General features: G+C 62.6%; 1 protein-coding gene across 2 annotated transcripts in view; it reads left to right on the forward strand.

The window, feature by feature from the left end:
- The window catches only part of FBRSL1 (fibrosin like 1), a 93,362-nt gene that overhangs the window by 63,956 nt on the left and 2,938 nt on the right, over positions 1–26,468 (forward strand). The window contains exons 6-19 of one of the 2 annotated variants that reach the window (XM_055080553.1): positions 14,020–14,065; positions 16,515–16,848; positions 16,962–17,182; positions 17,942–18,010; positions 18,182–18,381; positions 19,120–19,170; positions 19,348–19,443; positions 20,021–20,089; positions 20,245–20,274; positions 20,472–20,543; positions 21,785–21,914; positions 23,969–24,046; positions 24,251–24,334; positions 24,563–24,761. In XM_055080553.1, the coding sequence (XP_054936528.1) occupies positions 14,020–14,065; positions 16,515–16,848; positions 16,962–17,182; positions 17,942–18,010; positions 18,182–18,381; positions 19,120–19,170; positions 19,348–19,443; positions 20,021–20,089; positions 20,245–20,274; positions 20,472–20,543; positions 21,785–21,914; positions 23,969–24,046; positions 24,251–24,334; positions 24,563–24,761 (1,679 nt within the window). Of the gene's footprint in view, positions 1–14,019; positions 14,066–16,514; positions 16,849–16,961; positions 17,183–17,941; positions 18,382–19,119; positions 19,171–19,347; positions 19,444–20,020; positions 20,090–20,244; positions 20,275–20,471; positions 20,544–21,784; positions 21,915–23,968; positions 24,047–24,250; positions 24,335–24,562; positions 24,762–26,468 lie in introns of both variants that reach the window. The other variant, XM_055080552.1, reaches the window with a different exon arrangement.

Consider the following 26,468-nt stretch of genomic DNA (forward strand, 5'->3'; position numbering starts at 1 on the left):
TTTTTGCGGTACACGGGCCTCTCACTGCTGTGGCCTCTCCCGTTGCGGAGCACAGGCTCCGGACGCGCAGGCTCAGCGGCCATGGCCCACGGGTCCAGCCACTCCGCGGCACGTGGGATCCTCCCGGACCGGGGCACGAACCCGCGTCCCCTGCATCGGCAGGCGGACTCTCAACCACTGTGCCACCAGGGAAGCCCCAGGAATGGAATTTTTAATGGTAGGAACTCCATGGGGAACAGTGAGAACAAAGTGGTATGATGAGCACAGAAACTTTATGGAATATCTAATGCAAGACCAAAGGAACCAACAGTAGGTCCTGAGCCTCCAGGATCTTGTGCCCTAAGGATTAGAAACATGAGCTCCAAACATTTTGTTCTAGGTGTTGTTCTGCCCTACTTTAGAATGAAACAGATCTGAAACCAGTCAGACTGTTCTTCCTAGGTAGGTGGCTTTGAGCCTCAGTTTGCTTTCTGTAAAATGGGGACAATGAACTTCTGAGAGTTGTTGGGAGACAGGAGCTCAGTGCCTGGTCCACAACATTATTCTTCTTATTGCAACACTGTTACCCTCCCCATCCTTCCAACACCCACCAAGTCTCACTTTTCCAATTCAAATTGTTTCCTAACAGAGGAGATGAAATGAAATCTCTCTCCTGGCCTTGCCCCGTTAGCGATAACAGAATATGTCAAGATTCTTTTGATCACAAGTGACAGCTACCCAAGTCAAGCTGGCCTAAGCAAAGTAGGAACTGGTTTTATCTAACCTATTATTTTAGGGGTGGTATGGTTTCATTGTTTTCAGGCATGGCTGGATCCAGGAGCTTTCATGATATCATTAAGACTTAGTTCTTCTATCTCAACCTATTAACACTGTTTTTCTCTGCATTGACTTTATTGTCTCCACAGTGGTTCTCCTGGCAGATCCTTAAGCTTGCAATCTCTGCATAAAAAGAAGGCTCTTTTTTTCCAAATAGTTATAGAAGTCCTGAAACCAATAACTGTGGCCAGGGTGATGGGATGCTCTAATCGACCTCTCCTGGAGACAATGGGCTAAATCACTGGGGAGGGGTAGCTCTTCCTGAGGAAACTGGAATTCTATTAACAGAAGAAGGGGGAAATGCTACCAAGACATAATCAACAGAGGTGCTCGGTCAACCTCTTGAAAAGAAGGAAACATCAAGAAATGAAGGAACTTCCAGATTTCCAGACAGAAGGTGAGGAATATGCCCCCACTCTCTCCAGTACTAGTCATGAGATATGACATAGAAGCAACCAGAATCAAAGTCCTAAAAGAGTGCAATGTCCACCAACAAGAACTATGTTCTTATTCCTGGGAAACGAAGACCTTGAACTAAGACTACTAGAAGGGAAAGTGCATCAGTCAAACCCATACCAAAGGAAGGCAAGAAAAAAAGAAGGAAAAAGGGGAAAAAAATCATCATTAGGCAGCTGGGGCGTCAGGTTTGGGGTTACCAGCTTTTCCTTTCCTGGGGCCTATTAAAATGTTTGATTCCAACATATATATACTACATTTATTGGCTCCAAAATACGAAAAGAAAACCATAAAATTGAAATGAATAGGTGTTTAATTAAAATGTCTGCAAAACTTAACATTATATCAACTTCATTAATGGCTAAATTTAGTATTCATAAAAATTCCATTATATTGGACAACAGTTTGAAGGGTAGATATTTCTCTCTTTGCTGGAATTCCTAGGTGCATTCGATGATTGCCAGGAAATCTCAGCCATTGTAAATGAAATGAGGTACCCATGGCCAAATCATTTCAAAGGCAAGATGATTTTAAAAAATCTTGTCAACAATCTTAGTGACAGTGAGAGGCAGATGCATCTGAATACGTGTGGTGTGATGTGAGGCAGGTCTCCAAAGGTAGGGGTGCCCAGGTGTCAAAATAGCACAGCACATGGGACACCGCGGAGCTAGGGAAGCAGCAGCCAGGGCAATTCTGCTCGGCACCATCCCCCAGCCCCCTTCAGGTGGCCCAAGCCCTGACTGGCTCCCAGCACCTCCCTGGCTGAGCCCCTGTCTTCTCTTTTAAGCTTCTATCATAGCAACAGCCCCAGGGCCAGACCCCTAATTGCCAGCTTCTTCTAAGTGCTAGGAAAAAAACCCTCTCCAGCCCTCTGCCTCCTCCCCAACACAAGCCCAGGGGGTCAGGCAGGTTCAAAAGGTGAAATAAATGAATCTTTACACATTATAAGGACCCAAGCTACATTCTCTGTGGCATTAGTGCCTGAAATGGCAGCAAGTAAAAGCAGGTGTGCTGGGCGCCCTGTCAGCTAACGACACTGATAAGCCTGCCATGCCTGGTTCTGCTTCATTTCAAACAGACTGCTGGAAAAAAAGGAGGGGAAAGCCAGAGCAGAAATAATTGCTGGAGCTTCCAGTGAGCTGAGAGAGCCTGCAGGCAGAGATCAACGCGCCTGATTTCATCCTCTTCCTTTTATTTCTATAACCTTAAACGTTCTGCTATTATAAAAGTCATCATGTCAGCTTTCTCCCCAGCCTCTCCGGCTGCCCATTTTCAAATTGTATCAATTGGTAAGGCTTTGGGGCTGTAGGATTTTCATCTTGATTTATGGTTCCTGTGCTTTAAAGATGTAGCAAACTCTACTGGCCCGATTCGAGCATGGAGCCACGCTGTCCTGGGCGTATGTTCAGAATCATATCCTCCCCAAACGGTGTAGGAACGAGGGAAGGCTTGGTGTCCGCCTCTTCTTTTCTTTCTTTCTTTAAAGATAATAGATATTAAAGCAAATGGCAAGTGAATAGCATTGTCATGAGTCTCCGGCTAAAGTAGGTGAAGGGGAGTTTTTGATTCTTAGCAGTAATTGAGGTCTGGGTCAACAAGCTTTCAGTTTGTGAGGCTATTGAGGCCCATTGGCTTCAAAACCGGGGAAGTAAGCAATAAGAGGAAGTGCAGAGGGGGGGCTCCCCTGGTGGCGCAGTGGTTGCGCGTCCGCCTGCCGATGCAGGGGAACCGGGTTCGCGCCCCGGTCCGGGAGGATCCCACATGCCGCGGAGCGGCTGGGCCCGTGAGCCGTGGCCGCTGAGCCTGCGCGTCCGGAGCCTGTGCTCCGCAACGGGAGAGGCCGCAACAGAGGGAGGCCCGCGTACCACAAAAAAAAAAAAAAAAAAAAAAGAAATGATCAGAGCTTGAGATCCAGTCAGGAGGACGGGGCAGGGGTTAGAGGGCGGCCGAGACACCCTGCCCTGTCCCTGCACGCCCCGGCCCTGCCACAGCGGAGAGCTGGGTCAGCGCCACAGCGGCGCTGTGCCCCCGGGTCCCCAGCAGGACCAGAGGCGCCGCCCCGAGGGAAAGGGCTTTGCCGTTGTTCTGGTTGAAGAGAGCCAGGCCTCCGTGGCCTTCGTGCAGACGCAGACGCGCTTGGGGACAGGGGGCCGCCGCACGTCCCTGCCTCGCACCGCACGCACGCTTGCTCCCACACGCGCACACGCATGCCTTCACACCCGCACACGTGTGCGTGTTCGCCCACAGAGCGTCACACACACGTGCACTCAGCGGGCACTCGCGTGTGCACATACACGGGTGCGCTCAATGCCCACACGCCCCTCCTGATACCTGGAGCTCGTGGCTCCTGCTTTAGACACCGGCTGAGAACCCACTCCCCTCCGGGATGGGCTGGCCAGGGTGCCCACCGCACACGCAGTGGACCCCAGTACCACACACTGGGCAGCTTCAACCGCAGGAAGTTGTTCTCCTGCGTCCCGGAGACCGGGAGCCTGGCCTCAAGGTGTGGGCAGGGCCGCACTCCCCTGGAGGAGGCTTCCTGCCCCTGGTGGCTTCAGGCTTCCCTCGCTCGTGGAATCGCTCCCATCTCCGCCTCCGTGGTCACGTGGCCTCCCTCCCCCACCCCCGTGTCTGTGTCTCCTCTGGGCAGAAGGATGCGGTCATAGGACTTGGGCCCCCAATCCAGGGTGCACGCACCCTGAGATCCTGAATCACAGCTGCAAAGACCCTAATTCCAAATACGGTCACACCCTGAGGTTCTGGGTGTGCATGTCTTTGGGGGCCACACTCAGCCGCTGCAGCAGGCTGCCCTGTCCTCCTGCTCGCAGCGGCCTCACGGACAGCACAAGCCGCAGAGGGTTGTGGTGGCCGCAGCGCTGAGGACTGCAGAGGGCCCGGGGCCTCCTGCGCCCTAGAAGCCCCGCTCAGCCTCACTCAGCATGCACACGGCTGTTCTCCCAAGCCCATCACATCCTCCCTCCTCCAAGGCTTTCCAGAGGGTCTTCTCAGCCGCACGAACTCTCACATCTTTGGCACAATCTGCAGTTCCCCCTCCGCTGTTTTGCACTGAATTTGCATTTTCTGGTCAGTAAGGAGGGCGAGCCAGCGTTGAGCGGGGTCTGAGTTCACCCGTGGTCGGCCCGTTAGTGAGCATGTGTAGACTTTTCTGGCCTTTGCTTCTTTCTCAACACTGGACACCAGTGATGGACATGCCCAGCTAGCGAGGACCCTCTGGACCCCGCCCTGCCCCCCATGCCCTCCCCTCCGCTGAGCCCGCCAGCCTGGCCGAGAGGGTCTGCGCTCCGGTCCACAGCCGCGGGGTCGCTCTGTGTGAGGCCACAGGCGCGGCTCGGCAAGGATGAACCGAGGCTGGGGAGCCCAGCCCAGGAAGCCTGGCCCCCATTCCCCCAGTGCCCCCCCCCCACAGCCACACTGGCCTTCTCACACGCATGGGGCCCTGTCTTGGCAGGTGTCCTTGTCACACGGCCCACGGGCCTTCGTCTGCAGCCCCTGCATCCACTTGCCCCCCGGAGGGCAGCCACGAGGGAGCAGGCCAGCTGGCAGCGCCTCAGCCCAGCCGAGGGGCGCCCAGCAATTGACGTGGCTGATTGGCGGGGGGCGGGCACTCCCAGAGCCCCCCGGGCTGTGGGTGGAGCCCCCTCCATGGCCCCTGTGACGACAGCTCCCCCTTGCCCTGCGTAACGATGACAGATGTGGTTCTAAGACTGGCTGTCGGCCCCTGCCCAGCACGTGCGGGCCCGGAGTGGATTACCTGTTTGGCCTGGAAGTCGCACAGGGACGTCCCTGCGCTCTCGGACGCGGCCTTCATTCCTCCCGGTCATCCAGTCCCGCTCCATTTCCTTCTAGATTTCTAACCTCATTAAATCTTTCATATCGCAGCCACTTTCCTTTCTAAACAGAATTAAAGCCAGTCCTGCCCAAAGTCTGGTTTTACTCCCAAGCCAGAGGGCGGGGCCGTGGCTCAGAGGTGGCATGGCAACTGCGGCCTTTTCAAGGACCACGAGTGCCCAAGGCGGTCTTAAGAATGATGTTTGAAGTGAAGCCGTATCATTACAGGAAGACAGGCTCCTCCAAGGTCAGGCTGTGGTGGGAGAGGAGCCGGGGGGCACATTGAGACCTTGACCATGACCTGACGGTCAGACTCAGGGGCTTGTTCTGGACCGGGGTGACAAGGCCGGGCTGGGGCTGGAGAAGCTCCTAGCTGTGCCTGCTGGTTCCCGGCGCTAGCCCAGCCCTCAGTTGCCACCCGCTCTCCCCACTGCCACAGGCTCCAGGGACCTTTTACTGCCAGGGCTGGGGTCTCCAGGTAGCTGGGAGAGACTGGGTGCAGCCCGGCTGCTCATCTGGAGGAGACACGATGATGGAGCGTACCTTTGGGGCCCCGAGGATTCAGCAGCTCGACTGGGGGAGGTTGCCTGACCTGGTGCACCAGGGTCACCGCCCCCAGAGCTCCAAGCTCCGTAACCAGCTGCCAGCCGACATCTCCAATGGGGGAGTCCCTGTCCCCACCTCTGGAGCGGTCCCACCACCCACCCCCTTTCATCCCCAGGCCTGCTTGTCACAGCAGCTCCTAGCCCAGCTCCTTACGCCCCGCCCAGCCCTGTGGCGACTCCTACAGAGGGGTCTTTTTAAAGACCTCATCATCCCTCTCCTCCTCAGATCCCACACACATCTCTTTCTGTTGCTCAACACAAATGCCCAAGCGCCCTCATGGCCCTCAAGGCCCTGTGCCCCACCCCACCTCCCTGGCTGGCCCTGCCAGGTTGTTCCTGCCTCAGGGCCTTTGCACTGGCTGTGGCCGCCCCCAGAAGACTCTTCCTTGAGCTCCCCTCAGCTTAGCCTGGTCCTTGTCATCTTTCAGGTCTCAGCTCAGACGCCCCTCATGGGAAGGCTCCCCCAGCTGCCATTCAGATCCGTGCCCGTCACTGCTTTTCACATTGCCCTTTACTGTCTGTCCACCCCATCTGCACTCGTATTACTTGTCTCCCTGTGTATGGCTCTTCTCTCCCACTAGGCTGTGAGCTTGACTCAGGCCTGCCGATGGGGTGGCCTGTTCTTCTGCATTCCATCCCCTAATCAGGGTCCTGGCTGTGAGTGTAAACTGAGCGTGGCTGCAGTGACAAGTTGTCACCAACTCGGCGGCTGAGTACTACACTATTATCTCTCAGTCTGGAGGAGGCCATAAGTCCCACAGGAGTGTCCCCGCGGGAGTCAAGATGTGGGCTGGGCCGGCCCCTCTGCGGCTCCAGGGAGAATCCCTTCCCGGCCTTTCTGAGCTTGTAGAGCCGCCCACATGCCTGGGTTCCCGGCCCCTTCCGACATCTTCACAGCCAGAGGGCAGCGTCTTCCCATCTCTCCTTCCACTCGTAAGGACCCTGAGATTAAGCTGTGCCCATGGCATCATCTCCCCATCTCCAGGTCAACTGACCAACCTTAATTCCACTTTGCTGTGTAAGGTTCACAGACTTCTGGGCTTAGGGCCCTTTTGCTGCTGACCCCAGAGGGGTAGATCAGGACACCCCACTTGCATGAACACCTTTCCCCTTCGCTGCCAGAGGCCTTGGAGCTGGGCCAAGTGCAAGAGCTCACGCCCTGCTGGGGCACGGTGCAGTGGGCACGGGGGCACATGGGCCCGCAGACACCCACCCCTGAGGTAGAGCCACCCCCCAGCCTGGGAGTCAGGGTTCTCCCGCCAGAATCCCACGTCCCAGGACCAGTCTCTGCAGCTCTCCTAGAGGAAGAGCATGTCTCAGCTAAGCCCACAGACCCCAGGGTCAGACTGCTGGGTTTCCAGTCCCAGCCCTGCCACATACCAGCTCCGTGGCCTCCAGCATGTCACCTCACTTCTCTGCCTCAGTTTCCTCATCAACAAAATGGATATGACAATAGTATGTCCTCAAAGGATAGGCGTGAGGGCCCAGTGATTTCATGGTTAGAAGCCATTCAGCACGGTGCCACATACGTGCTGTTTTTATGGCAGGAAACAGGGTTTCGTGGTATGACGTTTATGGGGGCGGGGTAAGGGGAATATATATGTAATTGGTAAATAATTCAAACAGAACAAAAGGACTTAAAAGCCCCACCTAGAGGCTGGCACCGTTGGCCATTTCTTCTTTACGGTTGGAGATTAACTGTGGGCTGTGTAAGTGCATGTGTCTGCCTGTGTTTTGCCGCCTTTTGAAAAGGGAGCGCTGGCCCAGTGCCCGCGGTTCTGGAGCTGTGTCCCAGGGTCCCGTTTGAATGGCTGCGCGCTTCCCCGCTGAATGGACCCGCCTCTGATCACCCAGCTTAGGGCAGGCGTATGCAGGCCCTGAACCTGGGCTCTAAGCTGTGGGTCCCTGGATGCCTCACCAGAGCTGACCTCCTGGTGCCCCTAGCCGCACAGCAGCTTAGAGGTGGGCTCTCAAACTCCTTCCAGGAGCCCCTCGGCGCCCTTACCCTCCGTGGATTGTTTTACAGCAAGTTTCATGACTGGGAGTCGTGCTGCTGGCGTCCTGGTGTTGTACCTGCGCGCTCTGGAATGTTAGGTGCCACCCCGTGGGCCTGGATCGGTGTGGGGCATATACTCGGCCTTCTCAAGGGGCGGTTGTTCCCCCTGGATCTGAACTCGGTTTGGGCCCACGGAGCGGCCAGGTGGCTCCGGAGTAGTGGGCAGGGCTGGCGTGTACTGCGCAATTCGCAATTACAGTAACTACTTGGACCCCTTCTCCCACTTTGCATCCCCATTTCGCAGATGGTGAAACTGAGGGCGGAGCTTACATCGGACAGCTGTGGGGGCTCTGTTGTCCTTCCTTCAAGTCCCAGCTCCTCGACCTCGCCGCTCCGTGACTCAGTTTTCCCCTCTGTAAACTGGGCGTAGGAGCCATCCATATTCGTTGCTGTGAGCGTCGGAGGAGCCGGCCCATACAGCGTTCGGTACAGCTGGCACCGCGCGCCCTGACCTGGTGACGGGGATGGGACGGCGAACGCTCCAACCCAAGTCCGCGGCCCCGTGCGGGCAGATCCGCGCCTCGGGGCTGGATTAATCGGGCCTGCCCGCGCCCCGCCCCCGCCCCGCCCCGCCGCGCTCCCTGGCCGCCGCCTGCGCGCCAGCCAGCAGTGCGCCCGCCGCCGCCGTCCCCGCCGCCTTTGGGCCCCGCGCCGCGCCCGACGGCGTCCGGGAGCCCAGTGCGCACCGAGAGCCGCCCGGAGCGCGCCGAGTCGGCGCGGCGGACATGCGTGCCCCGCGCGCCCCCGGCCTGGGTTCCGGCTAGGCAGGGCGCCACGGGAGAGGGGCCACCTCGACGGGCCGAGGCTGGCGGTGGCCCTCGTCCATGCCGCCCAGCTTCGACTCCGGCTCCGGTACGAGGACTAGCGGCGGTCGCCTGCAGAGCGCGCCGGACCCGGGGCGCCCGCGCGGTGAGTGAGCGCTGGTGGCTCCGGGGAGGAACTCGGGACTTTGGGGGCCGGGGTTGAGAGAGCAGCCGCCCCCTCTAGAGGATCGGGGAGCGGGAGAGGCCCCCGGCGCTCTGCTCACTCCGTCTCTCACGGGAGCCGGGCGCGCGGAGACCCCACGTACCTCCGCCTGCGCCCCTGGGGCGCACGTGGCGGCAGACCCGCAGAGAGTCCTGGTCCTCGGCCAGGGCGCTGGGGGGCCCGCGGCGGAGGCGGGGCAGGGCGCTGGGGGACGCGCGCCTTTGTCTGCGCCCTGGCGCGGGCCCGGCCGTCCGGGTTCCCGGCCGCCGCCGCGCTCACCTGCCCGGAGTTGGAGCTCTTTGTCTGGGGCGGGGCGCGGCCGGCGGAGTCTGGGCCGCGTGTCTGGGCCGAGGCTGCCCCGCAGGTTGGGTCCTCGCAAACAAAGCGCGCCTTGACCTCCGCCCGCGGCCGGGATTGCGTGTCTCCGGGGGAAGAGTGCTGACCCTGACACTCTCCGTACGGAGCGGGCCCCTTCCACGGGGACCCTGAACTTGCAGCCCGGGGACCTCCAACCTGGACTTTGGCCTGAAGTGACCCTTTCGTTTCACACCCACACCGGCTCAGTGCCAGGATTGGAGGGTGCCGGCGGTGCCTGGGTCAAGTCCCAGTGGATAATCCTCGGGAAGTTATTAGCACAGATCTGGTGGTTGCGCTAGGGCTGCCCACCCGCCTTGGGTCAGCTGGCCGGCTCCGGACCCCTTGTCCTGGAAGGGAAAGAACCGAGGGACCTCGACCTGGGCCAAGTCCCAGCAGGGGTGGCTTTGTGCCTGTGCTGGGAAGGGGGCTGGAACCTGAGCCACGGCCCCAGAGGTCCTGGGAGCTGAGGGTGCCTGTGGGTGTGTGTTGAGAGCCTTCTCCACTGGGCCTGGCTGGGCCTGGCCCGGTGTCCCGGCCCTTGCCGTGCGTTGGAAGCCTGCCAGGTCCCTGCCCGCGACCCCTGTGGGGACTTGGATCCCTCAGCTTCCCCGAGGGCAGTGTGGCTGTGAGGACCGGACGGACAGGGGACAGCGGCCTTCCCACCTGCCTCCCGCCTTTGCGCGACGGCAGGGGTCGGCAGGGCCACAGGGAAGACACTCCCCGCCGCTGCTCCTCCTCTGCTCCCCTGTCACTTTCCCAGCGTCTGGGGCGCCACCTCCTGGCTCTGGGGTCCGGTGCTCCAGCCTGGGGCCTTGCAGTGAACCAGAACGGCCTGGCTGGGCCTCCCGGGCAGCGCAGGGGCGCCTGCAGCCGTAACTGGACTTGCTACTCTTCCCTCCCCCCCCCCCCCAGTCTCGGGCCGAGGGCAGTCCTGTCCCACAGGAGCAAACGCATTTTCTCAGAGCGACGCCTCTACCACGTTCCTTTGCGACACCAGCCTTGGTGGGTCGGGGTGCCCTGCTGTATCAGGCTCTGGGGTCCGGTGCTCCAGCCTGGGGCCTTGCAGTGAACCAGAACGGCCTGGCTGGGCCTCCCGGGCAGCGCAGGGGCGCCTGCAGCCGTAACTGGACTTGCTACTCTTCCCTCCCCCCCCCCCCCCAGTCTCGGGCCGAGGGCAGTCCTGTCCCACAGGAGCAAACGCATTTTCTCAGAGCGACGCCTCTACCACGTTCCTTTGCGACACCAGCCTTGGTGGGTCGGGGTGCCCTGCTGTATCAGGGGACGGCTCCGGTGAGGGCCGGCACACACGGTGCAGCTGAGGCAGGTGCTCGAGGCCCGACCTGCCATGGAGTAGCCCCCTCCCCCTCCCAGTGGCCCAGCGACCACACCCCTGGGAGCTAATGACAGCTTGCAGGCTGAGCTCATTCATTGCACCTGCTGATGGCACGTGATAAGGCACTGGGGTGGGCTGCTTGCACGGTCGGCACCACCGCCAGGCCCAGAGGGGCTGTCGGTGCCTCAGGTAATGGAGACCTTAAGGGGGCGGCCTCCGGAGAGCAGAGTGGCTGCCCCTGCTCTGGCCCACCTCATTTGGGGGGCGCCAGCCCTGCCCACTCATGCCCTTCTCCCGCTGGTGCAGGGCAGCGGGCGAAGAGGATTTAAACGTGTGCCAGTGGGGGCGGGGCACCCTCAGACTGACGGGGTCTGGGAAGGCCTGTGGGGACTTGGCCGAAGCCACTGGGTCAAGGGCCCAGACTGGCCGGCCGGCCACACCCTTTTGGGGGCTGGGGGAGAGGCTCACACTGTCGTTTGGGGCAGTGGAAAGGCACTGGAGTGTCTTCAGTCCGGGGTGACTTGTTCTGGTTTGGCTTTCAAAGATACTCTTGGCTGCTGTATGGAGAATCAATTTGTGAGCGTGTTAACGAGACCAGCTAGTAATTAAGCAGCTGTCACTCGGGCTGCGTGGCCTCAAGTGCGAGTGTCAACAGGACCCCCTCCTGAGGTCATGGCGAGGGTCCAGTTCTGTTAGGCCTGGGGGTCTTTGGGCGGGAGGGTCGGTGACTCATGGGCCTCTGCGGGAGGATACAGGGCTCTGGGGGCACCTGGCCGTAGCTCCCCGCAGAGCTGGGTCCGTGCCTGGTGCAGAGTGAGCAGGCGTGAGGTGTCCCCGCCCTGGCCCTGAGCGGTGGGCGGGCCGGCGCTGCTGACCCTGCCGTCCTGACCCCGCGGACCCCCAGCTCAGGTGGACCCCTCACCCACCCATCCCCGCCCCCACCCCCCGGGGTCTCCTCGGCGAAGCCACGACCCAGGCTGCTCACCACGCAGGATGCCTCGGGAACACCCTTAGGAAGAGGTCAAGCCACAGCCTCCCTGTAGAGGGCACGCCCGGCCTCAGCTCCCTGCTCCCCTGGGCGGGGGCGGCCCTCCGCTGGGGACTCCCGCGGCACCAGACTCCCCTCTGGTGCGGGTCCGAGTCCGGCCCGGCGAGCGTGGGCCTGTTTTCGAGCTGCGTTTGCCACCTGTTTTCCCAGTGCGGGTTTTCGGGGCGTGGTTAGGCAGGAGGCCCCAGCCCAGCACGAGTGTAAGGGGCACAGCGGTCTGTTCACGGTTCGCAGGCCTGGAGTGACACGGAGCGACACGGGCCCGGGGAGCCTCCGTCCGAGCAGCTCCTCCCCTTTCCCACAGACCGGGGCCCCGCCTGTGCTGGGCCTCCCGTGTGCATCTCTGTCTGGGACTCTCGTTTCTGTTCTCTTCCCCTGTCAGTCTGCTCTCGCCTCAGTCCCCATCTCGTGATTGACTTTCTTGCACCATAATTTACATGCAACAAAACGCGCCTGTTTTAAGTGTACAGTTTGGTGCGTTTCGACAAATACATACCACTACACATCCCCCACCAAAGTCCGACAGAGAATGTTTTCATCACCCCAGAGAATTCTTTCATGCTTTTTTAAGTTTTTTATTTATCATGGTGAGATACACATAACAAAATTACCATCTTAACCATTTTAAGTGTACAGCTCGGGGCATTAAATACATTCATATCGTTGTGCAACCATCACCACCATCCAGCTCCAGAATTTCTTCATCTTGCCAGACTGAAACTCTGTCCCCATTAAACACTAATGCCCCCTCCCCTCCCCCAGCACCCCCCAGCCTGCTTTCTGTCTCCATGGATTGCCTGCTCTAGGGACCTCATATCTGGAACCACACAGGATTTGTCCTTTTGTGACTGGCTTACTTCACTGAGCAGTGTCCTCCAGGTCATCCACGTTGCAGCCTATGTCAAAGTTTCCTCCCTTTTTAAGGCTGAATAATATTTCATCGTGTATATACACCACATTTTGTTTATCCAGTCATCTGTTTATGGACACTTGGGTTGCTTCCACGTTTGTGGGGTTTTTTTTTTGTTTTTTGGGGTTTTTAAATATTTATTTATTTGGCCCGCGCCGGGTCTTAGTGGCGGCACTCAGGACCTTCGTTGCCACATGTGGGATCTTTTTAGTTGCGGCAGGCGGGCTCTTAGTTGCTGGCATGTGGAATCTAGTTCCCTGACCAGGGGTCGAACCCAGGCCCTCTGCATCGGGAGCGCGGAGTCTTAGCCACTAGACCACCGGGGAAGTCCCTGTTTCCACGTTTTGGCTATTGTGAATAATGCTGCTGTGAACATGGGTGGACAGATACATGTTTGAGTTTCTGCTTTCAGTTCTCTGGACATATGCTCACAAGTGGGATTGCTGCATCATACGGTAGTTCTATGATTGATTTTTTTGAGGAACCTCCGTACCATTTTCCACAGCGGCTACAGCGTTTTCCATTCCCACCAGCAACGCACAAGGGTTCCAGCTTCTCCACATTGTCCTCGCCAGCCCCGGCTGTTTTTTCTTGATAGTGGCCGTCCTGGGGGGAGCCCTCATGCCCTTTGGTACTCAGTCACCGCACGCCAACAGCAACCACTGTCTGCTTTCTCCCCGAGGAAGTCCACGATGGGGGCATCGGGAGACACCGGGGGCAGAGCGGTGGTGCCCAGGGCCGGGGGAGATGCGCGGATTGGGGTGACAGCTGAAGGGCATGTGGTTTCTTTTCGGGGTGCTGAAAATGTTCTAAAACGGGTTGAGGTGATGGTTGCTCACAGCTGTGTGCCTTCAGTGGGCGCGTTGTATGGTATGTGAATCATATCTCAGCGAAACTGTTGTAACACACCACCAGCTAGGGAGAAACGGTCTGCTCAGAACAGCCCTACGGGCTTGCGGCTGTGAACCAGCGGGCGGGCCACATCCTCACCAAGGCCCTGCACACACAGGGGCGTCTCCCCGGGAGGGGAGAGGCTGAGCGGCCCAGGGGCCCATCAGAAACTGCCACGTTCCCTCCTGGAGTGGGTTGACCCCACTCCACCCTGGACACTCAGTGCATCATGGTGGCCGGGGTCCCCAGACCTGTGACTCAGCATGTCTGGGGCGTGGCAGGTGATGTCCTGCAGCCTGGGCCTGGGGGGCAGGTGCATCCCAACCCTGTTCCCCGCTCCCCCCCCCCGCCACCTCCAGTGCCAGGCCCAGCGGAGCCCTCAGGTTCCTGGTGCCGGCTCCGCGGGTTGGCGCCCCGATTCCCAAGTCCTAGCTCCCCACCCAGCACGGCCACGCTGAGCCCCTGCATCCCTGCTGAGTGGGGCATCCCTGGTTCCCTGATCACAGGCTGAATGACCTGTGTCCGAGTACTTGCAGCTGGGCCTGGGCGTGGTCACCCTCCTCCATGGGGGCTGTGGGCACAGAAGGATGTGTTCTGCCAGGCTGGGCGGCCCTTGTGTGCGCAGAACCTGCCCAGACCTGTTTCCTGGGTGCCGGGGGCAGGGGGTGAGGGCCAGGTTCACCCTAGCCCTGTAGGTCTCTCTGGCCTCTGACCCTCCTCTCTTTCTTCCAGGCATCTGTGGGCTCCGAGAAGCTCTTTGCCCCGGCAGCCGATAAAGGTAAGTGTGGCCCTGGGCTCCTGGCCTCTAGGAAGGGACAGGACACATTCCTGAAGTCCGTGGTGGCCCCCAAGTGAGGCTCTGTCTTGGGTTTCAGGTGCAGAGCCTCAGGCAGGAGTGGGGTGCTGTCATTTACTGAGGGATGCAGCCCGCCCCCCCCCCCGCCAACCCCCTGGGAAAACCACAAGGAAACAAGGGAAGCTGGGAACGGGGCCAGTGTCTCGGCCAGAGCTGGGCAGTGCTGGAGTGGCGGTTCCCAAAGTGGGGTCCCTGCACCGCTCGGGGCCATGAGGAGTGCACTTTCCTGGGCTCAGGTGCTCTGGGATGGCCAGCAGCTCCTGGCTCGGGACGCGGCCCTGCCAGCACACCCAGGCCCTGGCCAGTGACCCCCTAGTGGCGTGGCGCAGGTACCCAGCATTCCACTGTCCCACAAAGCTCTTCTGGCTGGCACTGCTCTAGAGGGTGGATGCCTGGCCACGGTCCCATCAAGGCCAGGATAGGCCTTTGTGACCCAGCCTGTCGGCTGTGGGATGTGCCCGGGAAGGGGGTTTCACTGGACCCGGCGCAGAGAAGAGGCCCTTTTGCTTGGAGGGCTCCCTCAGGATGTGACCACACAGGACAGGCCTTGGGGCACCCGCAGCCCCGTGGGTCCTGCTGGCCTGGTAGCCGGTCACGGCCTCTACGTGCCTTGAACTCGAGAAGCCCCTTCCTCAAGTCAGAGCATTGTAGCCGAGCAGACGCCTGCTGGGGAGTCTGGGTAAGGTGGCCCACCAGAGGCTCGGAGCGAGGCACGCTCAGCTGCCATTTCAGACGGAATTAACGTAGGGTGTTATCAGTTTCAACAAATGACCACAAACCGCGCAGCTTGAAACAACAGACATTCACCTGCTCACGGTTCTGGAGATGAGAAATCTGGAGTCAAGTGTGCGCAGGGCTGTGCTCCCTCCAGAGGCTCCAGGGGAGGGGCCCCTCCTGCCTCTTGCAGCTCCTGGTATTGCCTGCAAACCTGGGCATCCCTGGGCTTCTGGCTGCATCCTTCCCATCTCTGCCTCCGTCTTCATGAGGCCTCTTCCCGTTCTGTCCAAGGACACCGTCACTGCATTTAGGGCCCACCCGATTCCAAGCTGATCTCATCTTGAGATTCTTAGCTTGATTACGGCGGCAAAGACCCTTTTTCCAAATAAGGTCACAGTCACAGGTTTGGAGGTTATGATTCGGCAGAGTTCAAGGAACTCTGGGCTTTGAGGTGCCCAGAAAGGTGCCTAGTGGCGGGGGTGGGGGTGATGAGTAGCAGTGCTCATGCTTTTCCAGTGGCAGGAGGCTCTAGAAGGTTCCAGGCGTCTCCAGAAGGGCTGGGGCACTGGTGCCACACGTGGGGTCACATCCAGGTCTGCATGGCCCATGCCTGCCTCTTTCCATTCTGATGGCTGCTCTTACTTTGTGAGGGCCTCGTGTGGAGATGTGAGAGAGACAGGAGGGGAGAAAGGGCTAGCGTCCCTGGGCAGCTGTGAGCAGCAAGTGGGCTGAAGCCAGCGGCCCTCTTTTCCTGTTCTTGTTGCAGGAGTGGTGGCAATGGCCTCCTCTGTAGGTGCGTCCCTAAGCAAACAGACCCAAGGCAGAGGTTGCCCTAGGGAAGGAGACTTCCCAGAGGCTCCAGACCTCTCACCTCTCTGCCAGCCTGGGTCACACTGCCCTGCAGCCGCAGGGGAGGCTGTGGCCAGCTCTTCACTCAGCGTGGCAGCCGCGGGGTCAGCCCACAGCCCAGCGACCTGAATTTCCACTCCTGGGGACTGGGATGCTGCCCGCTGCAGGCCAAGCGGCTCACATGGGGGGTGCTGCCCTCCGCCTGGCCGCTGGGGCTGTGACCTGAGGCCTCCTTTGTAGCCCTTTCAAAAGGAGGGTCTGAAGTGAGCAGGCGGCTGGCTGGAGCTCCCGGCCCAAGGGCAGGCCCGCAGCCCAGAGGGGAGCAGAGGCTCTGGGCGGTGAAGGGGGGTGGGGGGCAGTGTTGGCCCGCAGCGGCTTCCTCCCGACAGACCAAGCAAGGCTTGTCATCCGGAAGTCTCCCCCAGGGCCACAGGGGGCTTAGGCCAGGGGTCACCCGGCTGGCTCCCGAAGGAGCAGCCGCTAGCACAGGTGAAGCTCCTGCCGGAGGAAAGAAGGGCGACAGGATGAGCTGGGAGCCCAGCGCCCTGCCCGGCCCGCCTCCCTCGTGCACCTCCGTCTCCCTCTGTGAAATGGGGGCCGGGACAGCCCCTGCGCTGGGATCTCCGTGGGCAGGAGGTGCAGGACACTCCCTGCGGGTCGGCCCTCGGGGCAGGTAGCCTGGGGGGCGGGGGTACCGAGGTGTTGTGGGCAGGAGCTCCGCGCCGCGTGTCTCCGCGTCGGAAACAGTCCTGGACGGCGTTCAGTGAGCCGGGACCCGGGCTCACTCTGGCCCCTCTCTCTGCAGGACCCACGCTGGGCGAGAAGTCCGAGGCCAAGGCCGGGGCGGCGCCCAAAGTCTCGGGCCTGGAGCGCAGCCGCGAGCTGAGCACCGAGCCGCCCTTCCTGCCCCCTGTGCGCAGCCCCGCGCCGGTCCTGCCCTCCGCCGGCCCCGCGCCCGGCGCCCCATCCAGCCCACCCATCAAGAAGGAAGCCCCGGCCTTGCCCCGCCTCACGCCGCAGCCGCCGCCGCCGCCCGCGCCCCTGCAGACCCGGGCCTCCCTCCCGACGCACGTGCCTCTCCCCCCAGGCGCCTTCCTGGGCCCTGGCGCGGCAGCGCACAACGGCCTGCACAGCCGCAGGTGGGCGCGGGGCGGGGCCCGCACAGCCGCAGGTGGGCGCGGGGCGGGGCCCGCGCAGCCGCAGGTGGGCGCGGGGCGCGCCGCCGGCCGGCACTGAGCGCCCCTCCCTGCAGCAGGAGCAGCAGCGCCAGCAGCGGCGCCAGCCTGGGGCTCGCGAAGCACGCGTCCCTGTCGCCTCACGGGCCGGGCCCCCACCTCTCTACCTCACACTTGGCGCTCCGCTCGCAGGCCCAGCACCAGCACCGCGCGGCGGCCATGTTCGCCGCGCCCCCGACACTGCCCCCGCCCCCGGCGCTGCCGGCCAACAGCCTGGTCATCCCAGGACACCCCGCCGGTAGGTCCGGGCGCCGTTGGTGGGGCAGCAGGGTCACTGTTCCCCTCCACTCTGGGATCCTAACCCCCGGGGGGAGGGACGCGGGCCCTGGGGAGGGGGCCGGCCCCCGAGGTCTGTATCCTTAGTGATCACCTGGCTCTCCAGACCCTGCCCAGCCGGATAGCAGCCCCCCCAGGAGCCCATAGCGCTAGCAGACCACTTTGCCCAGGGCAGAGGAAGCTTCCGTCAGGGCCTCGGTTGTGCGCGCGCGCACACACACACACACACACACACGTGTTCACACCCGCGTACACGGACACGACATCCCTTGCTCCATTCTGAGCCCTTGCCAGGCCTGGCCGGGCAGTCGGAGGCAGGGGGTTGGTGAAACCCGGAGCTGCTCCGTGGCCATGGCAGTGAGGGCTCCCAGGGCCTGCCGTCCCTGGGCTGCGGGGGGGCGGGAGAGGGGAGGAGGGTTGAATTGTGGAGGACAGGGGTCCCAGGTGAACAGCAGCTGGCCCGGCCCCGCCTGGCCTCTCCCTCCCTGCCTGATTCCAGCAGGGGCCCCCTCACGGCCAAATCTCAGGTCACTAAGGATTTCTCTGTGGGTCTCCAATTTTTTTCTAAAATCTTGTCGGCCTAGCTTGGGTTGGGGGCAGCTCAGTGCCCCAGGATGGGACCAGGACACTGGTCTGGGGGTGCTGGGACGGGCAGGGCTCCCCTTCAGGGCTGTCTCCGGGGGCTCCCAGGGTGGCTCACGGTGTTCTCTCTTGCCTTTAGATGCCAGCCTGTTGATCTCATTCAGCCAGCCAATCATGTATTGCCAGCCTCATTCGGGGATTCTGATTGGTACTTGGTCACAGGCACCTCTCTTACCTCCACCCTGGGGCCCGCACGTAGCGAGCGGCCACCACGGCTTGGCCTGCCGAAACCGGGAGTGCCAGCAGGTGACTATCCGCCTCGCCCCGCCGGGAGCCCGCGGCCGACGTGCCTCTCTGTCTCTCTCTTTTTCTCTTGTAGATCACGAGCTGCTCAGGCAAGAGCTGAACGCGCGTTTTCTGGTCCAGAGCGCCCCCCTGGGCCCGGGAGCTCTGCTGCGGGCGGAGTTCCACCAGCACCAACACACACACCAGCACACACACCAGCACCAACACACATTCGCCCCCTTCCCTGCCGGGCCGCCCCCGACGCCGCTCCTGCCGCCCGCCGCACCCCCGCCGGTGCGTAGGCTGCGTGCCGGCCGGCGGGCGGGCGGGCGGGGGCGGCCCGGGCGCGGGACACGCAGCAGGCACACGCAGACGCTCTCTGCACGCATGCAGGCTGACACCATCCCCTTCCGTCCGGCTGTCCGTCCAGCCCCTCCTCTCGTCCCCTCCCCCGCCCCGGGTCATGCCATGAGGTTCCCCATCCTGAGCCGTTCTCTCGGGCTTGGGGAGCACCGCGTGTCCACACGGCCGTGGGGCCAGTTGCACCCACGTGGGGTTCTCAGTGTCTCCGCTGGCAGCAGGGCGGCAGGTCCGGAGGCCCGACAGGACTGAGGGGCCACAGGAGCCAGGACTTTTCCCATGTTCCTTGTCCTTGAGGTCTCATCCCCTGAGCCAGCTGCTGTGGGGCAGAGTCCTCTCTGTCCCACACAGCTTTGCTTTGTCACTGACTAGTCTGCCAGTGGCCTAGGTGTGTCCTGCAGCCTAACCACCAGCCTTGGGCTCCATGCCCCCCACCCCCGGCCCCAGTCATGGCCACAGACACCAGATGGGCGAGTCTGTGCCTCCCGTGCTGGGACCACTAGAACAGGGAAGGCCAAGGGGCAGCACCCTCGGGGAGCCTAGGGGACAGCTGGTTGAAGGCCACCAGCCTCGTTCTGGCCACTGCCTGGCCCGAGGGCGTGGGTGGGTGCCTGGCCAGCAGAGGGCGTCAGCCTGGCCGGAGGCCTCACCCTCTGCCTCCTTCCCTTCCAGTTTGACAAGTACACGCCCAAGCTGGACAGTCCCTACTTCCGACATTCCAACGTGAGTGTCCCTGCACGCTCTGGGCTCTCCAGGCAGGGTGAGGGGCGTGGAGGGCGGCGGGGCTGTGCCGTGTCCGTGTAGCCTCCCACCCAGTGCAGGGGTGACGGGGTGGGGACCAGAGGGCTGGGCCCAGCGTCCGCGAGGCCCCTGGAATGCCCCTCCCGCCTTCTCTTGCAGTTTTTCCCGCCCTTCCCTCCAGCCGTCCCAGGACTGCCCGCCCTGCTCCCACACCCAGGTCCCTTTGGATCCCTGCAGGGTGCTTTTCAGCCCAAGGTACCAGCTGCTCCCAGGAGGGGGGTGGGCACTGTGGTGGGGTCTGCAGGACTGCCCCCCAGCCAGCCCTCCCCGTCCCGGGGCAGCTCCAGCCGCCTCGCACGTGGCTGTGTGTGTCGTGATCCCGGGTGGCCCCCAAGGGGGCTTCATCTCAGCGCAGAACATCCTGAGCCTTGGTGGGGCCCTCTGCCCACGGGGCCGGAGAGCCTGGCTTCGCCCGTTCTCACCTCTCCCGCTGGCAGCGCTCGGGGTGGGGGTGGGAGAAGCAGCACAGCAGTGGGGTCTGCATGGCAGCAGCACAGGGCCGTCCTGGCTGCAGGAGGCCCACGGGGGAAGCACCCCCGAGGCCCCAGGACCAGGGACTGGGCTTGCTCTGCCCGCTTTCCCTGCAGCAGGGCTGCCTTAGCCCTTGGGGAAGACCCTGGCCCAGGCACGTCGATCAAGAGCCTTTTCAGAAACCTCCGGACAGGATATGGTGGGAGGCCAGGCCACCCGTGGGTGGCGCCTGGGGGATCTCGTGCCACCTGGGCATGGGGCCTGCAAAGTCGTCTCGTGCCCTGTCCCTCTCTCCCCTCAGACTTCAAACCCACTCGAGCTAACAGGCCAGGCCAGTGCCGTTCACACCCTCCTACAGAAAGCCCCCGGGGTAGGTGGCAGCGGTGCCCGTGCCTCCCTCCTCTGGTGGGCATTCCCGCCAGCGTGGCTCCTCGTGGAGGCCCACACGGTCCTCTCCCCCCGACCCCCTGGGGCTGGGCTGCTTGCAGAGCCTGGGTCTAATGCTTCTTCCTGTGTCGACGGCAGGTGTCAGACGCGTACCGGACAGCAGTCAGGGTGAGTGTGTGTACGCCTGCTTGCCTCGCCTTGGGAGGAAGGGGCCTGGCGGGACCTCAGGGAAGGTGCAAGGCCGGGAGGACTCTGGGTGCCTCTTGAGTGGCCACAGGGGTGCACTGTGACAGCAGGAACCTGGGGTGGCGGGGAGCGAGGAGGCCCCGGCCTCAGAGCTGAGCCCGTCGCCCGCCCTGTCGCAGAAGCCCGGGAAGTGGTGTGCTGTGCACGTGCAGATCGCCTGGCAGATCTACCACCATCAGCAGAAGGTAAAGGTGAGCCTCACCCTGCCGGCCAGGCCCGCGGTTCAGAGGGTGCCCCTTGCCCAGGCGCTGTGCCAGGCTGTGAGGGGTCGGAGGTGGGGAGGGGACAGGACAGCAGTGTGTGGGGAACTCAGGGCCACTTACACCACCTGGTCACGCAGGGTGACGCAGGCAGGGGTTTGGGAGGAGCTGACTCTGCGGGCCTCCCCACCGTCAGTTGAGTCCTCCCAGTGGGCCTTCGGCCCTGCCCCCTTCTTCCCCCCAGGTGTCTATTAGCACTGGGGCCTGCTGTGTGCCTGGGTTTTTAGCCAGGGGCTGAGACGACCAAAAGCGCTCATGGAGCCCGCGTGCTCCTGGTGGTAGCAGGGGGTTGGGGGGGGGGACAGGTGGTGAACAGGAACCCAGCTCGAGGCCGTCCCCCTCCCGGCAGGTGGTGCCAGGCGCCCTGGCTGAGCAACACAGGGAAGTGTGAGACCTGGGGACCCACGGCTGGGGCAATGGGCCGGGGCGCTGAGGGGGCCGGGCCGGCACCCTGCTCTCGTATCGCAGAAGGGTCTCCATGCTCTCGTCTGCCATTTCAGATAACACATTACTCCACGTACGATATTTTTAACTCATCATGTCCTAAATATGCTACAAAGGACCAGTCATAGAAAGGGATTTATGACAGATTATTGTGAGTCTCAACATGCAGATGCTCAGACAGGGCCACCTAGAAGACACAGTGAAGGAGGTGGGGCAGGGCCCCCAGCTAGGGCGCAAGCACCCGCTCTGTCGCTGCCATCTCGGCAGGTAGAACTCACCTAGCCCCATGCCTCCTGCGGCCCTTATGACCCAGGGACCGGTTTCTTAGTTTTGTTTAACTTTAGTAAACTTGAATCTTCATACTGAAGCTAAATTTAGTCGTTGGAAAACGGGAACGACTTGGGTATGAGAATGTACTTCTCCAGCTCAGTTTTACAAAATCTAAACAGACAAAAGTATTTCCAGTGAAAATGTAGCATCCAAATTGAGATGTGTTTTAAGTGTAAAACACACCAGCTTTCAAAAAGCACACGAAAAGGAGTGAAACACCTCAATCAGGACCTTCCTGTGTCAGTCACGCATGGTGTTCGGTTATCCTGTATCAGCTGAAACGTCGTCAGGATAAATCTTACCTGTCTCTCCACCCGCTGGGCAAGGCCAGCGGAGCAGGTGGCGTCCCACCTTGCTGTCAGCTCACTGGCAGCCCCTGCGCACACACTGTCCCGCAGATGCAGCTGGGCCCTCACAAACTGGACGCGGGCGCCAAGCTGGACTTGTTCAGCAGACCCCCAGCCCCAGGTGTGTTCGCCGGATTCCACTACCCGCAGGACCTGGCCCGGCCCCTCCTCTCCAGCTCAGGTAAGGCGGCCTGGCCCGTGGGCGCTCGGGGCTCAGCCACCATGCAGGCCAGGGGGCGGCCGGGCGGAGGCGTTCTAGCCTTTTCTCTCTGGCTGGTGCGGGCGCCAGAGGGCTGCTCGGGCAGCGTTCTTGTTTCTCTGGGTTCTCGTTTTTCCGGCCGTAGCTGGTGGGGTCTGGCAGCCCTGCCCTCCTCGAGCTTCCCCCACTGTGGAGACATCCCCCCCCACCGACCTGAGCCCCACATGGACTCTAGCCAGGATGCCCTCCTCTCTGGGGTGTCCTTCTCGATATTCCTCCCAGGAAGGGTCTGGCTTTTCTCCGAAAGGTGGGAAACGGCTCCCGGAACCCGTGAGCTCGCCCCCGCCGGCAGCCGCGCCACAGCCTTGCTGTGTCAGGGCCCCTGGGACTACCCCAGCCTCGCGGTGCTCCCAGACCCAGCACAAGTCACACCCCAGCCCTGGCTGTATGCATTGCGGCCGAGGGACACAGAGCAGTCGGCAGGGAGGAGGGGGAGGGCGGAAATGGGCGGGTGCCTCCTGAGCACTGCCCCCGGGGCCCCAGGACGGACGCACTTCATTCCCCAGTGAGGAGCGAGGCGCCGTCTCCCAGGGGAGCTCGTGGAGGCCCAGCGCCCAGGGTTCTTACTGGGGGCCGGTCACGCAGGCAGCTCTGCCTGCATGGACCAAATCCCGGACTCCCAGAAGGAAAGCAGGTGCTCGGCACAGACCACCTTGTTTGCACAAGCAACCTGAGCGTCCGTGAGGCCTTCCTATCAGAGGGAGGCGAGAAACCTGCTGGAACCCGAGTTCCCAGACGCCGAGGGCAGCTGTGCAGCAGGCCTTTCCGAGGTCAGCGGCCTTGAGCCCTCGCTCAGGGGCTGCTGCTGCTTCCTCCCCAGCTGTCAGGCACTCAAAGGACGTCACCTCCTCAGAGACACCTCCCTGACTGTTCCTCGGATACCTCCCCCCACCCTCCTCCGAGCTCATGTACGCTCACCCCCACCCGCTGCCCCTTGCACAAGGACACGTGGTCCATGCGGGCAGCCCATTGGCACACTGGCGTGACGGGTGTGGATGGGGTCATGCTGGCTGGCTTGGTGAGCATGGCTCCTCTTCCCAGCCCCGGCTCCACCACCCTGGTGGCCTCCAGACCCCAGCCAGGCGTCAGGGCCCCTCAGAAAGCAGAGGGCCGCCCATCTGGGCCAGAGCCCACAGGCTGTGGCCTGGGCCCCTCTGTGCTCCACACACACCCATGGCCCCATCCATACACCATCCTCTGTAGCCCTGGGGCCAGCTGTCTTCCTCACTTTGACGTAAGGTCACTTGGAGGTGAGGTCAAGTTTCTAGCTGGGAGCTCTCTGGGCACTAGAACCTGTGTGTGTCTAGGTGGAGGAGCCCACCTGTGACGCACACAGGAGCGCACCATTGTTGGGGTCCCCACAGGTGGAGGAAGCTGGAGGGACACGAGGGGCGCCCAAGTCACTGGTCTCGCCAGGCACTCACCTCTAGGCTACGGGGTGGGGCACCCTAAGCAGCAGGGTTGACCCCTGACTCAACAGCGCTGTCTCCAGACTGGGCCCACCGGCTGCCCCCCAGGTCCGGTCCTGGGGGGCGTCGGGGGAGCCGGGGCTGTTGCCACCGTGACGCTTGTGGGCTGTGGCCTGCAGCCAGGGGACGCCGCAGGAGGAGCTGCGGCCTCTGGCAGCCGTGGCTCGGGCCAGTGTCTGTCAGCACCCAGGCTGCACCCACTGTTAGGTGGCCGGCACTGTAGCTCTGGTTGGAAACTCCAGGGCCCCTGGCTTCGGGAGAGCCCCCAGAAGGCTAGATCGCAGGCCGTTTCTCTGCCCTTCTTCCTCGGGGTTCTACTGCTGTCAGCACCTGCCTCCCTGCTCCGCCCCCTCGGGGTCCTCCAGGCTCCGGGGAGATGAAGGCCCACCTCCTGCCTGGTCACGTGCTTGGAGTGGGAGGAGCAGCCGTCCAGGGCGCAGCCACCCTTGGAGCCACAGCCGAGGCCCCGGGTGCACTCCGGCCTCCATCAGCCTGTCCCCTCCCCAGGTGCTGCCCACCCCACCACCAACCCGTTCGGACCCTCAGCCCATCCTGGCAGCTTCCTGCCCACTGGTCACTTGACGGGTAGGTGCCCCTTGAGGTCCGTGCGGTCTGGCTGGCCTGTGCTGACCTCAGGGCTGGGGGGATGCAGGTGGGTGGGGAGATGACCCCAAGGACCCGGGTACCCCTCAGATTGCAGAGGCGGCACCTGCCGGGTTCGGGAGCCGCGGGGTGGGGGGAGGGTCCGGTGCGCACGGGGAGACCCCTGAGCCCTCGTTTCCCCCACAGACCCTTTCAGCAGATCAAGCACCTTCGGGGGCCTGGGGAGCCTGGGCAGCAACGCCTTCGGAGGCTTGGGCAGCCACGCGCTGAGTGAGTGACCGCGTCTCCTGCTTTCCCCGCGCATGCGCCCTCACTTCGCGCAGGGCACGCGCGTGTGTCCTCCGCGCACGCCTGCGCAGGTCGGGGCAGCTCTGGCGCCGGGCGCACGGACGCCCTTCGCCGCCTCCTTGGGGCAAGTGCGGGTCTGAGGTCGGGAGTCTCCGTGTGTGCGCCTCCCTCGCGACCCGGCCTCACGCTCCACCGCCACCCACCCCCCAGCTCCCGGTGGCGGCCTCTTTGCCCCCAAGGAGGGCCCCACACTGCACGGCCTGCCCAGCCCCCGCGAGGCCTGGAACCGGCTGCACCGGGCGCCGCCCTCATTCCCCACGCCGCCCCCGTGGCCTAAGCCTGTAGACGCCGAGCGGGTCTCATCCCTGACCAACCACGACCGAGAGCTGGACAAGAGCAGGGAGGAGCGGTAAGTGGGGACCCTCCGCTCTCCCATCCTGCTGCCTTGCCGCCCCCGCATCCCCTAGGCAGCTCCGCTGAGCCCCGGGTACCCTCCCGCAGGGCACGCTGAGCTCTGCCTTCAGTCTCCTTGTTTGGGAGGGTGTGAAGTCTGCACCCGGGAAGGACTTCGGGAAGGGGACCTCACACCCAAGCACCCTCCATTCTGCCCGCCTAGAGGACCCTTGCTGGCGCAGGGTCTGGGCAGGCACCATCCAGGGCGGGGGTTCACTCCTTCCAAGGCCCTGGCGGGGACCGTGGGCTTATGGACCACAGCGGGGCCTCGAGGGAGCCCAGATTAGCAGGGCAGAGAATGCCGTCGCACGCTGCAGGGGGCTGCTGAGCCAGCAGGGGGACTGAGTCTGGGAGGTACGCCTGTGGGCAGGTGGCTGGGGGCTGAGCTTGTGCGTGCCCCCCTGGCCCCAGCCCCGTGGGCCGCAGAGTAGATCAGGGCGGGGGAGGTGGGAGCCACGTTCTCCACATTCAGGTCAACGGCAGAGACTGGGACTTGAGTGTTCTTGAGGAGTCGTGGCCTGCCACGTGGACGGGCGCAGAGTACTCCCTGTCCGGCCCTTCCACCCAGGTCCTGTCACCCCGAATCCTGGATGTGGGGCATTTCACTCATGGGCAGCGCTGCGTGCCAGGCACTAGGTGTACAGGGTGGAGCTTGAGAGAGAGATAGGAGACGACCTAGGACCAGCCTAAAAGACGGTGGGGACGTGTGTTGCAGGCCCCAGGAAGGGTGCCGGGGAGCAGCCCAGGGCCTGCCCTCCTACAGCCACAGCACTGTCACCGCCGCGGGTCAGGAGCCCGGGGAGTTGCAGGTCCCCCACGGGGACCTCAGGGTCCAGCGGGTGTGGCTCAAGTAGCGTGATGGAGGCCAGGTGCAGCACTGAGGGTTGGGCAGGGGGGCCTGGAGACTCCCAAGGGGAAAAGGAGCCTCGGATCTGACCCACTCAAGCTCAGCTGCCCTCTCAGCCCCTCATCTAGGTGGGGGCCATGCCCACCGTGCTCCCAGCTCAGGGGCAAAGGACTGTAAAGAGTACAGGGTGGCGCCTCGGCTGAGAACCGGACTGCGATGGGGCGGGTGGAACTGTGGTGAGCGCAGCCAGACCGCACACTCCGCACGAGGAAGGATCTGCAGGACCCTGTCCCTGCAGCGGATCTGGGGCCTGGGTGGAACTGCCCTGAGTTCCTCATTGAAGGACTTGTCCTGGCTCAGGGGCTCAGTGGCCTGGGTCCCCGTGGAGCACTGCGGTTCTGCTGCAAATCGGTCTCTGTGGTGCTTGTGGAGGGGAGACAGGTGTGGGGTAACTCTCGTGGGGATGTGGGTTGTGGTCGCCGCGTGTTGACGGGGTGCCACTAGCAATGATGCCACGGGAGCCCGGGGTGCTAAGCGGACCCCACACGCACGCACTCAAGGACCCTGAGGTCACTACGGTGGGCTGTGGCCTCACCGCGTTGAGGTGGGAGCTTGGTGACGGGAGCTCGCTGCAGGGTGTCCCTCCAGGCTGAGGGGGGGTGTCTTATCGCTCCCAGGGACCTCCAGGAGAAGATGCGCCTGCCGAGCCGGACCTCGCCCGCGGCTGCCGTGGGCCACCCGGGCAGCGGCCTCCTGCTCCGTGGCCAGGGCGAGCCGGGCCGGCCCGGGGTTCCTGCCGGGCGCGCGGCCGACCCC

The sequence above is a fragment of the Physeter macrocephalus genome, chromosome 19 (assembly GCF_002837175.3).
Source record: "Physeter macrocephalus isolate SW-GA chromosome 19, ASM283717v5, whole genome shotgun sequence".
NCBI classification, from domain to species: Eukaryota; Metazoa; Chordata; class Mammalia; order Artiodactyla; family Physeteridae; genus Physeter; species Physeter macrocephalus.